The sequence below is a fragment of the Epargyreus clarus genome, unplaced genomic scaffold (genome assembly GCF_041222505.1).
Source record: "Epargyreus clarus isolate Ecla_fem2 unplaced genomic scaffold, WU_Ecla_fem_2.2 ptg000006l, whole genome shotgun sequence".
Taxonomy (NCBI): domain Eukaryota; kingdom Metazoa; phylum Arthropoda; class Insecta; order Lepidoptera; family Hesperiidae; genus Epargyreus; species Epargyreus clarus.
This window is the reverse complement of record NW_027332214.1, coordinates 9,751,368-9,770,619: the sequence shown is the minus strand read 5'-3', so window position 1 is coordinate 9,770,619 and position 19,252 is coordinate 9,751,368. Positions and strand designations below refer to the sequence as shown.

Genomic DNA, 19,252 nt, shown 5'->3' with positions numbered 1-19,252 from the left:
TACATTCGCAATAAAGTTCCTTAAACTTAAACAGTTCTTGAACCCTATACTTGGCAGAGAATTTTATCCTAAAAAAATTATACTTTTGCTACTTCCCTGCGTTAATTGGGTTTTAAGGATATTAGGAAAAATAAAATAAAAAATCTCTGAATTTCAGTTTTCAGAATATAGTATGTGTCTTTAAGTGCACACTGCCAGGTTCACGAGAAAAAAAATATGTGTCTTTAAATGCACACCGCCAAGTACTCACTAAACTAAGAAATAATTAAAAAATATAAAAAATATCATACATTTTGAAAATACTAAAGATAAAAGTCTCGGAAGTTATGACATGTCAACAAGTTTTGAGATATTTTAGTTGAGTTGAGAGATTAGAAGACCTCCTCCCAAAAAAACACAGTTCCCACATAAAGCGACTCGAAACTTTTTGAGTGGCAATAATTTTTGTTTACCGCTGTTCCCATGACGAAACAGCAACCAGGAATTACAAACGAAGATGTCCAGGATCTGTGTGGACAATACTAACAATGGCCTATCACATTTGTACGCTATAAAGCGACTTGTCTGTTTAGACCTGCATCAATGTTTCCGTTAGAATGTTGTATTAAATTTGAGCATATGATTGGACTTTATTCCACTTGTTTGAAGGATGTTGTAAGAAGATATACTTTTCTGAGGCATTCCAGCTTAGTCTTCAGGGCTAGTGGCGCATCTATAGCCGACCTCAAGTGGGAATTTGGTCTTATCTGGGATTGATATTGCAGATGTTCTGGAATCATCATTATTGGAGATGTTTACATTTTTGACAGAAGACGCTATTGATTGGACAGGACTTGAGTTCAGGGACGTCTTTATGAGACCTAGACGTCTGGAATTCAACTTTCTAGGGATTTGCTGGATTCTACATCCGATTTAATTACGCAATTTAGACACCAAAGCTAGAATTTTTCGGCCTCCAGTCATCTGAAAAAAATATTGCAAGCTAAGGACTGGGAATTTAGTGGAAACGGGGAAATATTAATTTCAGTCGTGAATTATAAAAAAAAAACTCTGTCTGAACTTTGTTCACCCTACCCCTACCTTGTGCGCAGAACCTTAGTATATAGTAGCAAAGTTGGCAGTGTGCATTTAAAGACACAATATTGATAAACAGTAATATTGTATGTCGTTGGCCGTGTGCATTTTAATGCACACATAACAAAAGTCATGAATTACTATATATTCAAAACATTATATCTCAAAAAAATATCACCAAAACATTGCATAAAGCTTGCAGAAAGTAAGATTATATAAATTTCGTACATATAACTTAATTTCATTCAGATAAAATAAGATTCTTAGAGAGCGTTGCGCAGGCGCTGAATGACGGCTCGCTATTTTGTTTACCATTTACAATGTGTGAACGAGACAGATATTGATTTCATTTTCTGACATAAAGAAACGTTTGCTAATTCGCTTTCAGTTATTACTAGTAAGATTCGATGTCGCATTATCCGAATAAAAAAATCTGATTCTAATGTGCATTTAAGTGCACAATGTCAAGTATAGGGTTAACTAACATTTTCTTAGTAAATTATATTTTTATGCTTTATATTGATTTTTTACGGAGCTTACGGGCCGATGTGACACATTTTATTTTATATCATTTACATGTGACAGTGGGGAATACTTTTTTAATCGACCTATTTCCTGTGTAGCAATTGCTTATTTAAAAAAAACAGCTGAAACCCATGTTATTTATTTATTTGTTTGCCGTCCATTTATTTATTTGTTATATTTCAATAGGTGGTCAAGCAAACTTTGAGAAACACTACCATGTACCATCAGAGTTGGTCATACATTGTTTGCGAATTGTTCTAAAGTAGTTATATTCAAACTTTATTGCACGGAATTTTGCAAAGTAAGGCGTATCAGCCTTTTTAATCCGAATTATTTTAAGCTCATAATATCATTTGAAATGAAAGGACATTTCGGCTCTACGCATACTAAATTTGCACTATATTTAAGCAATTTGCACTTTAAAGGAAATACATACCTGGTCGTCTTATTTTAAAATATTAATACTACAAATATGAATATTATCAAGTCAATATCGGTATAAGGTGGGTTTACAAATTAGTTTTTAATTATTACTACTCCAATTCAGAGCACTTGGAGATATGAGATAGTGACTGGTACTACAAATAATATCTTTTTGACATTTTAAGTTATACATACAAAGTTGCAGAATTCTAGATTAATTTTTGAATTAATTATATACATATTTAATACTAGTTCGGTAATAGGGATTTTAACAACATTTGTAAACTATACACAAATTTCAAGTTTTAATAGTCAATATTTGTCAATGGGCATTAAATCGTCTTAGCCAGTGGTTCCCAAACTTTTGACCATTTAATATTACCCTATTGAATTTACGATAATGCCACTTGTTTATACAAAAAAAATATAATTTAATAATTGAGCATTGCTATTGTATGGTTAGAGAGACATGCTTATCCTAGGCGTTAACACTGAATCCTCAGAGGTAGCGACGAATCTGTGTCCGACTTACAATCCTTACTTCCTTACTAATATTATCAATCCGAAAGTAACTTTGTCTGTCTGTTTGTCTCTTCTTCACGCCTAAACCACTGAACCGATTTTAATGAAATTTTGTACAAAGATAGTCTAAAACCCAAGAAAAGACCTAGGATAGTTTTTATCCCGGAAATCCCACGGGAACTAGGGATGGCGATCTAAGATCGATTAATCGGAGAATCGATCTTTTGGACCAAAAAGTCGATTATTTTAATCGATATTAGTAAGGATTGAATGTTAAACTATGCATTTGATCAAGTGATGATCTTTAGCAAAGTTGTTGTCCATGAGCCCACGAAGGTTTCAGAGTTGGTACGACCAATTTTCGCCAGATGGCGCCACTGTCATTCCAATGAAGGTACGAATTTTCAGTTTTATGTATGTTAGTATGTTATATTGTTTTCTTTTAAGCGCGGGCAAAGCGCAGGCAAAAACTAGTTTAACTATTATCTTATAAGGTGTTGATTAAAGTTCCTGGGCAGTGGTAGCCACTTAAAGTCCGCGTATAACTGCTAGTCCGCTGAACATAGAAATGAATCGGGTCGCCATAGCAAATTGTATGACTGCACCAGCTCGCAACTTCAGAGCGGACTAGCAGTTTGGCGCGGACTATACCATCAGTTGGACTGCACGCAAACAAAGTACCTACTTAAAAATATTTGTTACTTTGCCCTCTCCCATTCCTCCTCTCTCATTCCCTATACTTCATTCTTTTATTGACTTTTAAAAGATAATTGTAGAGTAAAATAATTAAAAATAGGCAAAATAAAGTCGCTCAAGTCAGGCCCTGTTAAACGGTTTTTCGTCGGCGTTGTACATTAAAAACTTGTAGCACGAGTTACTGCCCTAAAGAATTACATTAGTTCGTTATCAACTGAGAAACTGGATCCTTAAGACTACCAGTTGATAAGTAACTGTATTGGATATGATTGTACGAATTTACAGGTTATTTTATACAATTAAAACTAATTTTAAAGGCCTCTGTTAGATATTATGATATAATGGCAAACGAGCATATAGTCTACGTGAAGGTCAGAAGCAACTGTTACCCTTGGATATTCATAATCAACCCCAGATTGGATATAATAGGAACGAATGTCAGCCATAAATACGTTGCCACCTTTGAGGATTAAGTTGGTACGTATCGTACAGTTCTTACTGCCTTGTTGTAGGGGATTACACACCCTTCAAACCAGAACTGTTACGGATGTTTTCAAACCAACCGAACGTCTCCATAGTTTAAAGACTGCTATAAAATTATATCAACGAGGAACAACGGATTAACATGTCCTTTGAAGGACGAAAGCGCACTTGAAATTATAGCAATTAGCGGACATGTAATCAACCAAAGCATGGTAGCAGTACTAAGGGTATATGTTTTTGTCCCTGTAGTAACGGGACCAGAATAGGGCTACGGTACGGCACCGCGCTAAGAGGACTCCGGTTGCGTTCCGTTGGAGATCCCGGAGTCCTCTACGCAGCGCCGAGGACGGCCACCGGGGGGGTTTTAAGTGCGGTAAGAGTTCCACATAACCCTATGTCGCTTCCACGGCACCGGGTACCTTTTGAAGGTTTCCCCTTCGTTAGCAAAAAAAGGCCATCTGATTTTAGTAGTAATATATGTTTTAAGGATGGCAGGTAGATATCCGTCCGCTCTGAATATAGGAATGAATTGCGTCACCATGGCAAATTGTATGACTACACCTGTTCGCAACAACTTCAGAGCGGACTAGACGTCTTGCGTAAGTAACAAGGTCTTTCTTACGTTTATTTTATGTAGACATATTCCATCTGATTTCAAACGTAATTATTGTTTAAAGGATAGTTCTCGTAGGTACTCATTATTTTGTGAGTAATCATACGACTAATTATTTCCTTTACCGTTTATTACCTTATTATTTTCCAGCTCACAACATACGCTCATTTAATAAATCCAGACATTTTTATACTCTACTTAATTCTTTCAAATTAGTCTGGATTTTCAGAATCGAATCCAACTATCCTATAGCTGGTCGTAAAAGTTCCCGGAGGACATTTACGACTCTCTTTGTGTGTCGTGACGTTGAGTACGAAACTTTTTAACGTTCAGTATTTTATAGACGAGCCGCGAATAATCTGTTATTCATCTGGATTTTTATGTGAATAATTTTTAGGGTTCCACAAAGGGATATACTTTGCCATTAAGGGCTTAAAACGCCGATTGATCATAGAATGTAAGTTATTATGATATATTCTAGGTAATAATAAAATAACTTAGTTCAAAAGTTAGTAAAAAATGAGATTAAATAAAAAAAAAACAGATAAGTGAATGAGGGTTGACTTACATACATGAGCCCTCGGATACGGATTCGGGGGAATCCAAATCCGGTCTTAAAGGCTCGACATCTGCGACAAAAATTTAAAGTTTAAGATGATTCTGATTTTGAACCTTTTTAAATCTAAGATTTAGATCGCACAAGCATGTCTCTATTTACATAAAATGCTTTCAAAACCAATATACTACGATCGTGAATCTTGAATCGTGCGCAAACATACACCGATGATCGATGTGGCCGCAGCCTAAGGCTCTTGAACCTTGCCCTTATATTTTCAGTATTTTAGTCATAAATATAATTCGAAAACGTCCGTAGATCTGAATTATGGTACTTTTTTAAAGGCGTTTATTGAAAGTTAATATTTAGTGTCCAATCGTCCTAGACCCGCTTACGTGTTTAAATTTACTTTAATTTCTTATAAAGTTAATATAAAACATAAAAATGTTTTAACTGCAGTATAAAGTCGATACGTGTAATAAAATCTTCAGTGTAAAGCCATATATTAGCGAAGTGAATAAATAAAAATAATTGGCAATTCACGTTTTACTTTAGGTACTCGTACCTATAACTCCGGAGGACATTTGGAGGCATTATCGCCACACCTATTTCTGTTTGATAACAGTAGTTTCAAACGCTGCTGTATTCTGGTTTCAAGGGTCTGGGCAAGGAATTGAATGATGCAAACAATATACTCAGGAAAAGCAACACGTGTGTCTGATCTTAGGCAGGACTTTAAACTTGTCTGGGGTTGATTACAGATGAATACCATGGGCAGCTGTTGCCACTTATCAAATGGACTGCATGCTCGTTTCCTACTTCTATTTTACAATTACCATTTCGCGCTAAAAATCGCCTTTTTGTTTTTTTTTTTACACATTTCTAAGGACACTAGGGTATTTAAAGCGAATAACGATATCTTAACTATCGAAATCCATCCAGCCCATTGAAACATTCGAAGTATTGAACAAAACAAACGTACAAGATACGCGCAAAACATAACCCTTCCTTAGGTACTACGAAAAGTACTCGTAGGTACAACACTTCTTTTAGGTAATTTCAGAACTAGACATTAATCGTCTAAACTTCAAAACCGCGTAAATTATACCACGTTAATCAATTTAATATAATATTATCATGAACTATTATTGTTATAGCTCCATTTTCACGCCATTGTTTCACATTGTCCGCCGTTTACTTGCAATAACATCCAATATGTTGAGTGTTTCCACAATTTTCTCCGATTGTCCTACTAGGTAATATTAGACGGTGTTTCTGAAATAACTGCTCGCTCTGTTTAATAATAGTCCGGTATGATTTACATTAAACGGGCAAATGTTTGAGACGTACTGTAAACACGCATGAGAATTGCTAAACGGAGATCATAACTTCTCCGTTTAACAGTATATGATTCGCACGTACGATTTGTTTATGTTTGTTTTATTGGCGCTGAAGTTGTAAATAGAGATTTTATCGGGAAAAACAAATATATGGGCAAAAAGATTATTAATAGTATATTAAAAAAAAGGCTATTAATTTTAAAATTTAAACGAATCCAACAACACCTCACGTAAAATCTGTTCAGTCGTTCGTTTTACAAGTCGTACAAAAGATTGAGACGTACAGGTACATATTACATACATACATACATACATACATACATACATACATACATACATACATTAGAGTATATACGCTCAAAAACATTATTCTTTAAAAGCCAAAATAAGCAAAGTAATCCTACGTATCATTTCAAAATTCTACATCGTTTACTTTCAGAAAATCTGTAAAAGGCAGCGTATTAAAATAACACGAGTTCTGTTTTTCCATTATTTAAGGGACCCTAAAAATATAAATCGCCTGAAGACAGGACATGTGCCCATTTTTTTCAAAGGTGCCAAGGTAACTGTAAACATTCAAGTCTTTTTGGCAATCGTAAAGAATTGTTGAACAGATGGCGCGTGCGAGCCACGATATATTGACTTATCCTACCGCGAATGGTACTATTACAAGCGATAAACTATACTACTATACTATTCTATATATTAGTTTTCACCCAGTGGTCGAAATTTTTAAATTGTACCATAATATTACCTATACAATAAAAATAAAATAAAATAAAAAATAAAATTAAATAAGTTTGTAGAGGTAAAAAAGAGGTAAAGAGATAAAGTAAGAGGTGCAGAAAGCTTTGAGTTTCGAACCCTGAGGCACCATCGCCAAACCTATTCCTGTCTAATAACAGCAGTGTTAAGCGTTTGTATTTCGCTTTAAAAGGTGCGGTTAGAAATATATTCTTATTCGTTCCCAATTTGTCGAAGGATCAACGCATGTAGTAAAGTAAACCTCAGAATCTATTTATCAGGAATTAATTACAGATGTCCATGAGGCGGCGTAGCCACTTACCAATAGGTCGACAGCATACTTGCTATTCCTATGCCTATTATTTTAAATAAACTTCGCTGACAATTAATCTATATTTCACACGCTGACGGTGAAACAGTTGTATAGCAACCAAATGCCAACAATGCGGTTTGCAGTAAATCCTTTGTCCCTTGCGATGTTTTATGGGTTTATTTTTGGGGCAACATTGTAGCACTGTTTCGTATTGAAGGTAAATCGTAAGTACTAAGGACTCTAGGAAGATAACTCATTATTGTAACTATTTTGCCTTTTAACAGCAGTAGATAAGGTTGGTTATGGAAGGGACTGGTAGAGATTTACTTTTTTGAGGCGTTTCAGTATCTTAAATCTTAGTCCGTAAGAAAAGCAATGATTGATTCCAGATTGAACTTCTCTGTATAGTCCGCGCCAAACTGCTAGTCCGCTCTGAAATTGTTGCGAGCAATTGTAGTCATACAATTTGCTATGGGGACGCGATTCATTTTTATATTCAGTGCGGACTAGCAGTTTTACGTGGCCTATACTAAATGAACTATTCCATGGGCGATAGTGGTTACTACCGCTCATGGAATATATAGAGGTATCACAGACCTATATCTAAAAGAGGTATCATATGGCCGACAGACAAGGCATTGCGCTGAACCTTGCGGCACCAACTCGGTGTCATTTACCAACCCTGTCATTACCAAGACCATTTTTCAAATCACGGTAAGTAGCACGACACAAATTTCTCCGTAGCGACAGGCAGCGTCGCCGATTTTGACGGCGCGGCCTTTACAAAGATGCTTTCTACACTCACAATCCCACTAGGATTCCCCGTATCGTGGGTGCTACAGACACACACATAGACAAATACACAAACACCCAGACCCAGAAAGAGAAATCTAGATTCATCGTTTAGAAATCTGTCTGGCCGGGGATCGAGCCCGGGACCTCTGCGCGTCAGACTGGCATGGTGACCGCTCCGCCACGCGGGTCGTCATTTACAAAGATGATAATAGTGTACAAGTTAAAGGATTTTAAAGTTACATAATAACACGAAAATAATAACAAATTTTAATGAATTTCGCGTAACAGGAACACTAAATCATATCACAATAAAGTTCAAAAATCATAATTAACCGTTCTAAAATCTCTACTTCCCAAAAACTTAATTATAAAGGGACTATGTTGGTGTTCCACGAAAGACGAAGGGTTTAGTTCAGTTTGTCATTACAAGACATAAAATTTACGACTTGGAATGACCTAAATTATAATATCCAATGAGTTTTACGAGCGACTCGTACGATTTTATGGGATAGTGACTTTTTGAGTTATTTGTTCACTGGATTTCATATTAACTTTGACGTTTATCCCACATTAAACTGTAGCTGATATTATTGCAAATGTCATGTTGTGTGGAGTTAGCATTATAGTGCTAAGGGTGCTACCACACTGAAGATTTACGGCTTGCGATTTTTTATATAGAAGTCGCAGACACATTAATCTCGACTTGCTGGTAGGGTACGTAAATGGAAATTTATAATCAACCTCAGATAAGAGTTTCATTAATTAAGTTCGACTACAGGTGGCAGAAACTAATGTGGCGGTGGTGCCTTCGCATCGAACCACACATTTCATCACGATTCCGGTTTCCATTGTATTACTTTAACTATTATAAAAACAAAAAACTGAATGCTTAAAATTATAGTATATGTCGCTCCCACAATAGATGAATTCAACACCTCATATGTTAAAATCCGTCAAGGCGTATGGGCGGGACGGCACGCCGAAGAATGAGACATACATATGTAAAACCTTACCGTAATCGGGTAAAAATTAAGAGCTTGTTTTAATTCGTCGTTAATTGAAGCATGTAGATAAAGATGTCAAAGCCATGTCAGTTAAGAATCGCGTGATAGGTGAACTATATAGAATTATACATATTCTTATGAAAGTGTAAGGGCATGTACATATAATTACATATATTCGCGATTTTCAAAGCATTAATAGCGTAATGGTTAGAAACTCACGCACAATCGGGAGGCCTGAGGTTTGAATCCTGTAGGGTACACTCACACGACGCTTATATTAGGCGTTATTATTTAGTTCTTATAGATAGCACGCCTCTATGCCGACAACAAGGTAGACTTCTAATCCTATCGGGGGTTGATTCTATAATCACTAACGGACATCTATATGTCCGTTAGTGGCTTTTGCCTGTTACGAAGAGTTGTAAGAATCTAAGTTGGAATGCCTTTTGTTCATATTTCTGGTTTTTACTCGCTTTCAATTAGAAGAAACAAACCAAAAATAGATGTGATGGGGAGCCTTACAACTAAAACTTCTACCTTAAAACCACACGAATCTTATCCCTTAACGTACAGATATACGCAATATATTTATAACAAATACCCCATTAAAGTATTTGTAGCAATATAAGCCAAGTTCCTATAATTATTGGCTGGAACCACTAAAACGTATGCCCGCTTTATGGTTGCCTTACTTTGAGCCGATCGTAAAAGGAACTTATTCAAGAAAGTGCCAATCAGGGCGCGATAGGTCATAAAAAGCGTAAAATAAACCACTTTAAATTAATGTCGACTAGTAAATTACGAGTTTGCTAAGGTGGATCTTAGTTTCGAAATTTAATTTAGCAGTTATATTAGTATTCTATAGTTTAATCATGATACTGGGTACGGAAGTTATACGAAGATGCATAAAACGGCCGTAAACTCCGCATCCACTTAGGTTTATTACTAGGAACCTATATATGTTTCGGCGAAAGTCAGCTGCCTAAGTTATGGTTAAGTTTGCGTTACTAAGAATTGGTGTTACTATTAAAGTCCAACGGTACCTATAGGTAAGTTATACGACTTCATTACGAAATTCATTATACAGGGTGAATTTTTCAAACTGAAATGAAATGAAATGAAATATATTTATTTTGTATAGGCCAACGGCGGCACTTACAAATTGTCAGTTACAATATTTTCTTAAACTACTACCGGATCGGAACGCGACCTCTACTGAGAAGATCCGGTAAGAAACTCAGTGGGTTTGTCTTGCACACTTGCCAAACTGGCCTTCAGGGCCAAATCCGAAACTATAAGGATTAGCGAAACTACTTCCCAGAATTTCATCCTTATAAGCAACACTATCAGATAGTGGAATAATATAGAGGGTGTTCTTTTTTTTTTCAAAATGAACTCGTTCGATTCCCGGCTAAGGAAAAAGATATTTAAAAAAACTAATGATGCAGTTTTAGTTTTTATCAAAATCGGCCTCGTAACTCTTTTCAGCATTTTTCACTAATCCTTTTAGTTTCGGATTTGGCCCTGAAGGCCTATTTGAAAAATTCACCCTGTATACATACATTGCAGTCTGACTTCTTGAGTGAGTCGGAGATGCGCTAGAGTTGAACTAACGAAAGGAGTATAAGTTATTTTCTGGATAACTAGAGAAGATATAAAAAACTATACTTATAGCCATAGATAAGTAAAGATACATAGCCGCTTTGAAATTGAATGAAACCACAAACGGCTTATTGTAGTAAGTTCTTTTTTTGAATTCTTGACAAATATGTAATAACATTTTTAGAGAAAATTTACGAATAAATAACTAATACTGCGTAATTTACGTAATAAATAAATAATTATTTCAAATATTTTAGGGACATTTTAGCACGGAGACGTGGCAAAACTTTTACGAAACTATTTCAATTCTCAAAACTGGGTACATTTTCTTGTTAGGAGTGAGTAATCTTTACTAATCTATGCTTATAGCATTGGCGATCAACTACTTAATATTTAGCTGCTTTTCGAAAGTTAGATGCGATCGCGACGCAGCGAAAGCGAAAACGCGATGCGGTATTAAAACACGCGTTTTCAATTTCGGACATACTAACATACATACAACTGAAAATTCTTACCTTCATTGGAATACTAGTGGCGCCATCTGGCCGTAAATTTGGCCTTAAAATTGGTCGTAGCAACTCTGAAACCTTCGTGGGCTCATGGACAACAACTTTGGTAAAGATCATAACTTGATCAAATGCAAAGTTTACGATTCAATCCTTACTAATATCGATTAAAATAATCGATTTTTTTGTCCAAAAAATCGATTCTCCGAGTCGATCTTAGATCGCCATCCCGTGGGATTTCCGGGATAAAAACTATCGTATGTTCAAAAATTACATCGGTTTAAAATCGGTTCAATGGTTTAGGCGTGAAGAAAAGACAACCGGACAGACAGACAGACAGACAGACAGACAGACAGAGTTACTTTCGGATTTATAATATTAGTAAGGATCATTAGAAGCTAGTAGTTTCTTTTTAGAGAAACTAACTGGCATGCTGACAACCTAATTCGAAATAGAATAGAAGCGACTGCAAATAGAATCTGTCTGTCGTAGATGCGATCCTATTTATTTAGAAATCAGTTGAAACTTTTCAAATTGCTATTCCTTTACACCCTTTATGGGTGGTAGAGACCTTTGTGGTTCACCACCAGAGACACCACAGCGACACCTATATCTGTCTTATAACAGCAGTGTTAAGCGCTCCCATGTTCGGGTTTGAAGGGTGTGGTAAGGAAAGATTCATCTGATGCGTTTCAACTTAGATATTCCTTCCAAAGTAGCCACGCATCTGCGTCCAATCTTAAGTATGACTGTACATTTATATCTAAGATTGATTATAGATGTCCATGAGCGGAATAGCATACAATCATGTTGACAGCATGCTCATTTCTACTCTATTTTATAAAAATATATAGTTACTCCATTTTTCGCTTGATTACATTGTAATTAACTTTCGCAAACCAATCAACTTTGATATATGTTTCTATTGTAATTACGAACCATCGCGTTACATTACACAACTCCTTAATTATATCAAATTTAAGTTACACGAACAATGATTAATTAGATTACACTCATTTTTACACGAAGACACGAACTACTGATATGATTATGTACACGAAACATTGTATTAATTGATATCACTATTATTTTGCCGAATAGCAGTGTCAACTTTAAACTTCAAAGCGTGTTATAAAAATCGGAAGGATTTATATTAATATCGGACGTAATCCCTATCTCCTTACGGCAACATATTGAATTGTATTCGTTTGGTGGAGTACGCTCTGGGCGTCTCCCAGATGGTCTTCTTTTTACCTATGGCCCAGCAGTGGGATAGTAAGACTTAAATTGTGTAACAAAGTAATCCGACCCGCGTAGCGGAGCGGTCACCATACCCGTTTGACGGCCAAAGGGTCCCGGATTCGATTCCCGGTACGACGACAGACGGACAGACGACATATATCTAAATGATGAACTTAGATTTCTGTTTCTCTGTCTGGGTGTTTGTGTATTTGTCTATGTGTGTGTCCATGGCACTCACGACACAAGGAATTCTAGTATGGGGGCTGTGAGTGTAAAAAGCGTTTAATTTATTTATTTAATCGAAGAACATTGTAATGTAACACGTAAACCTTAAATAACACTTCGTGTTCACTCATAAGAATGTTAAATAGACGTCTTGTTCTCTATAGATGTTCATGTCGACGTTTCCTGACGTCACAATAATTTACGGCGTCAAATAAAACACTAACAATAACAGTGGACAAGGTTCAGTAGAGCAGAACTCTTAGCGTCTAATTCTCAAATTTACAGAGAATCGGCGTGCTATACTTAAATCAAAATGAAGTTAGTTTACGATCTATTTTCTCAACGACTATGCAGTATCACCTCGCTTAATATCATTCTAATCCGTTATTTATTATGTCATTATTGTTACTAATAAAACCGGGGAAATAGCTTTGCGAATTTCTGCGAATTAATAGGTACTTTATAAATAGATAAGCTATTATCAGCTATTTATTCCGTAGGTAATAAATTTTGTTAGGGATCATCTATTTCATCCCGGAGGCAATAAATTTAAATATATTATCGCATCTATGTTATGGATTTAAGGAACTCTTGTGGAAAATTTGAAGGTCCTAAACCCACCGGGTAAGATAACAACTTTCAAATATAAATTTTATAATTTTTAGTTAGGTACATAAGTTGAAAAATTATTCTTGTTTAAAAAATATAGTAAAAATGATTTTACAATATCCAATGAAATTAATTAAATAAACTTTCTAGTATTTAAACCCACCATTTTGTTACATTGTACTTTATTTAACGTTTCATTTTTAGTTAGTTAAAAAAAAACATTTGTGTTATTTTAAATTACATTTCAACAAAAATTATTAGTCCATTGAAATGTTACATTTTTTAGGCCTTAGTGTGCATTTGTCAGAGGACGCAATTTTATTTTTTTAATGTGTAGGGGGGGTCAGTAGAAGTTTAAGTTCAAGTTTGTGGGGTCGGCACCCTTGTCCCCCGGCCGCCATCTTGGAAAAGGGGGTGCAAAGGGTTTTCGCGCTGTATCTCGTAAACTAGTTACCCTACAGAAAATTTAATCAAACATAAAATGTAGCGAATTAAATTTCCTACAATTTTATTTCTATTACTTTTTATCGTCAAGTGACCAACAAAAAAGTTATAAACAAAAATAAATGAAAATTTTGTAACAAATTTCCTTTTGGAGGTTATAACTTTTTTTCAGTTCATTTTACAATAAAATGACATCACAGCAATTTTGTAGAGGGTTTTTCAACGAACAATTTCCTCTATATAATTGTTTCATTTTATTTATTTATCTAGGTTTTACAGCGCTCCAAACTTGAACGGATTCTCGAATGCTCATAGGGATGCAATAAAAACTAAAAATTAGGCTTACTTTTCTATCTATATTTTTTTTATTCATACAATTTATTATGATCTTAACATTCCTATGCTATTATTAAACTATGTTTTACCCTTTTACCCACCACCTATGAGGTAATCCACGGGCAATTTCTAGACAAAATAATGTTATTTATTATTATATATTGAAAAATGTCTATCAGTTATTATTTTTTCATTCTCTTCGATAGTCCAGGCTGCGAGAAAAAATCTGAATCAGTATCCGAGGTGAATTTTTGTAGTATAATGGGAGTTGGTATTGGCGTCATTGTCGGTAATTCATCTTCTAATTCATTTTCTTCAAGTAATGTTGATATGTCCACGATGTTGCTGCAGCTTTCACCACCACAATGGAGGCAAACTGGTGAACATTTAAGGCCTGCTTTTCGGCAACCGCACGCACTTCCACAATTTCCTTTGCATCTGCAAAAGATTAATTTCATAAGCTCGGGGGGTGCTGGAGGCTTGGAAGCTTGGATTGGCATCCAAAATTTTCCATGCTTTTTCCAGCTCCATTCTTCTGGATCACAATATTTACCGAGCCATAACTGAATCTGGTGATACACTCGGAAACTGTGGAAACGGGCTGCATCTTGTGTTGGAGGAAGTGAAGAGAGATTAAATGCATTTTTTGTCACTGTCTTAGCAAATCGTTTGTATCGCAGAGTGTCTAGAGTATCGTCTTTATTTCCGCCATATAAAGAGACGAAAAAACGTTCGCCAACAACACTGAGTAACGATGACTCGACTTTCTCACTCATAAATAATTTAGTTCCACTTGCTAACTCTGGATGCTTCTGCAAAATTTTTATAAATTTGACTTTGCCCATGTTATACGCTGCTGAAGTTGTGTCGCATCCTGAGAAGGCATGGAGAAACAGTAAATTCTCAGCTATTACGTCGTCATATTTAAAACTTGAAGGACAGTACAATTGTTCGGACGTACGCCCTTTTGAAGGTTTTAAAAAAAATACATTTGCGAAATATGTAGCACAACTGTAAGAATAAATAGAGGGGAACCGACAGCTGTGCCACCTAGGATAAATTATAATAATAACAGTAATAGAAGGTAGAGGTTCATTTGTTCTCAAACAACTACTAAGGCCTTTTCTACCTGCTTAGGGTTCTAAGTTTTGTAGTGGGTAAAAGGGTCAAACATAGTTTAATAATAGCATAGGAATGTTAAGATCATAATAAATTGTATGAATAAAAAAAATATAGATAGAAAAGTAAGCCTAATTTTTAGTTTTTATTGCATCCCTATGAGCATTCGAGAATCCGTTCAAGTTTGGAGCGCTGTAAAACCTAGATAAATAAATAAAATGAAACAATTATATAGAGGAAATTGTTCGTTGAAAAACCCTCTACAAAATTGCTGTGATGTCATTTTATTGTAAAATGAACTGAAAAAAAGTTATAACCTCCAAAAGGAAATTTGTTACAAAATTTTCATTTATTTTTGTTTATAACTTTTTTGTTGGTCACTTGACGATAAAAAGTAATAGAAATAAAATTGTAGGAAATTTAATTCGCTACATTTTATGTTTGATTAAATTTTCTGTAGGGTAACTAGTTTACGAGATACAGCGCGAAAACCCTTTGCACCCCCTTTTCCAAGATGGCGGCCGGGGGACAAGGGTGCCGACCCCACAAACTTGAACTTAAACTTCTACTGACCCCCCCTACACATTAAAAAAATAAAATTGCGTCCTCTGACAAATGCATACCCAAATGTAACTTTTCAATGGACTATATATATATTTGATATTTTAAGTTATTCGCCACATTCACGTTATTATATTGAATGCCATTTTACTAAAAAATCGAACACAAAAACAAAATATAAAAAATTAAACAATTCTGCTATCAGTATAAGAAGTGAGGAAGATGCACGATTGTCAAAAAGTAGTACACACCGGTTCAATTAAAAGCTACCTACCTACACACCACACCTACACTATCCATGTGCACTCACGCAAATGCAAAGCTCATCTTAGACCTCATTTTAGACTATACCTATGTACCTAATTTTTAAAAATAATGTATAAAACAAACCTTTTTTATCATGAATACAATTTTATAACCGCCCCTTCATTTATATTATTTTTCCATTTCATAAATTATATAAAGCTAAGGAAACTGAGTATTCGTCACGTGTGACCACAATACGTCTTTTTATTTTATATCCCGTAATAATCACCTTGTTTTCTAAATTGATTACCCAATAACTAGTTTATTTGGTTCTTTATGACACAATATCCTTAAACGCTAAACTGTTTTCACAGTATCGGCCCATAAAAATATATTACCTTTAAAACGTTTTGAAGACGTCCATCTTTATACAGCCGACGGTCACTTTATGTCCTACCAGAAGGACGTTTTATACGACGTTCTTTAAACGCGGTGTGAACGCAGCTTAAGTCATTTAGAAAGGTCGGTTATTTACAATTTGGGATCTATTGTTTTAGCCTATACCAGCAGACATAAGAATCTGGGTACGATCACTTTATGTCCTACCAGAAGGACGTTTTATACCAAGCTCTTCAAACGTGGTGAGACCGCAGCTTAAGACTTTTAAAAGGTCGGTAATTTACAATTTAGGGTCTATTTTTTTAGCCTATACCAGCCTGCATAGGAATCTGGGATCGGTCACTTTATGTCCTTACAGAAAGACGTTTTACGAAGCTTTTCAATCGCGGTGAGAACGCAACTTAAAGTCCTTTAAAAAGGTTAGTAATTTATAATTTGCGGTCTATTGTTTTAGCTTATAACCAGCCTTCATAGGAATCTGGGGTCGGTCACTTTATAATAATAATAATAAAATTTTATTTCAGACTAGGGTTGTCCATATTTATTGTTAGTATACAGTTTAAGCTTAACCTATATTAGTATACACAGAAAACACACACACACACACATAACAATAAGACTAAAAATAAAATAAAAATAAAACACAAAAAAGGAAATAACTCTACGGTCTATTGGTACCAATGTGTCCACCATTCCAGGCCCTCCAGAGAGGGCTGTCCAGCTTATACGCCAATGTGCCGAGGAGAGTGTTGGTGCTGCTCAGTAGCCTGCACAACAAGGAAGCCGTACGCTTGCGCACGATCGCGTAGAAGTCGTCCACAAGGGCGTCCGCAAACATTGCTGACGCGCTACAGTATCGCGGCTTCCCCAGCACCGCCCTCAGCACATTATTGTATTGAACACGTAGGACTCTGTAACCCCGCCGCGTATAGTCGATCCACAGACCGCACGTGTAAAATGTCTGACAGTACGCTCTAAATAGGGTCAGCTTTACTTGTGTGGTACAACGTGCAAATCTGCGGGCCAACATATTGCCCCGGACTGACATCGCCCTACGCTCCCATTCTATGTCACTGTCATCATCGAGACGCTCAGTGAACACATGCCCGAGGTATTTGAAATAAGCTACTTGTTTCAGGGGAGACCCACAGAGTCGAATGACAGGTTTAAACGGACTGGGTTTGTTTTTTCCCCTAAAGATGAGGTACTCGCTGTTTTTTGTATTGTAGCTGATTCCATGCTCCCCAGCATAGTCCTCACAAATTGCTATCAATTTTCGAAGACCACTGACTGAGGGGCTCAGCAGAACCATGTCGTCCGCATAACTGATATTATTTATCGGAACACCGTCTATAGAGCAACCAACACCGGCTCTGCTGAGCCTCTCAATCAGCTGGTTCATATATATATTAAACAGCCTCGATGACGTCAGCCCACCCTGTCTCACTCCACACTCTAGCTTGTAGGGAGCGCTCATCGCGTTTCCCCACCGAACAACATTCAATTGACTATAGTACCACTATACCACTAGACTATAGTACTGCAACAACGACTTTATGTCCTCACAGAAGGACGGTTTATACGAAGCTATTCAAACGTGGTAAGAACGCAGTAAGCCTTTAAAAAGGTTGGTCATTTATAATTTGGGGTCTATTGTTTTAGCCTTTGAGGACATGAGAGTCTGGGTTCCTTGACCATGTGCGTATCTTTACATGTCTGTCTTATTCACAGATGTTTTAATAAAAGGCATAAAACATTATACAGCTAAGAGCACAGCTATTGAGCATTTATTAATAAAGGGGCACGAATCTGCAATCGACTCTTAATTCATTTCATATTTTGTTTGAACGATCACTATCGTCTTTTATTCTTACTAATAATTTAACACAATACCATTATAATGTCCTGTTACGATTTATTATGGGCTACTGTTCGACGTTCGAAGTGGTCGACAATATAAATAAATTGACTTCTTAAGTAAAGAATCTTAATTTACTACGCAATAATTAACTTACTGAAAGGAAAAGCGAATTAGCAAAGAACATTCGTAAATGCAAACAAAAGAACGAAAGAGACACGTTAACTAAAACGAGTTTTTAAGGATCTGTCTTTACGCCGTATCTGTCCACACCTTTACGTCCTATAAGACGGTCGTACAAATAACGGGCTTTAAAAATGACAGTTGGCACCTCCTCCATGCTGTAAACTTTACGGGGAACTACTGAATTGCTGTTTTAGAATTTCTCTTATTTCATCGTGAATATAAATAAATTGAGTCCTTAAATAAATAAAAAAAACAACTATCTTACCTAAACGGATAAACAAATCATAAACAAAGAACACGCGGTGAGAAGGCAAACAAAAGAACTAAAATGACACGTTAACTAAAACTAGTTTTTGAAAACTAACTAAAACGGGTTTTTGATGATGTCTTTACGCCGTATCTGACCTCACCTTTATGTTCTACAAGACGGGCTTTAAAAATGACAGTTGGCACCTCCTCCATGCTGTAAACTGTACGGGGCGCTACTGAACTGTTGCTATTGTTGTAAAGCTTGGAATAAAGGAAATACATAGGAGACACATAGGAAACGGCATGAATGTATATTGTGTACCTAAAAATATTAATAACCATCACATACGTGGCATAATGGACGTGTGAATAACTACAAAATTATCTAGTATAATTTCAAATTTCATTTACACTAAGGGAGCCGAAACGTCATTTAAATGTATCTTAATCTTATTACTCCTAGAATAAAGGTGTATTCTTTTGCTTATTTCATTAAGTTAAACAGAATTAACAAGATTTTTAGAATGAAATGAAATGAAATGAAATATATTTATTTGTATAGGCCAACGACGGCACTTACAA

General features: G+C 35.8%; 2 protein-coding genes across 2 annotated transcripts in view; both read right to left on the bottom strand.

Moving 5' to 3' along the window:
• The window catches only part of dsx (transcription factor doublesex), a 233,315-nt gene that overhangs the window by 8,371 nt on the left and 205,692 nt on the right, over positions 1 to 19,252 (bottom strand). The window lies entirely within an intron of this gene.
• Positions 17,039 to 17,854, bottom strand: LOC140742565 (uncharacterized). The gene has a single exon (XM_073073468.1). The coding sequence runs from the start codon at positions 17,852 to 17,854 to the stop codon at positions 17,039 to 17,041; it is 816 nt and encodes a 271-aa protein (XP_072929569.1).

Excerpts from the sequence above, each read along its gene's own strand:
- LOC140742565 (XM_073073468.1), bottom strand. The coding sequence starts at position 17,854 with ATGAGCGCTCCCTACAAGCTAGAGTGTGGAGTGAGACAGGGTGGGCTG.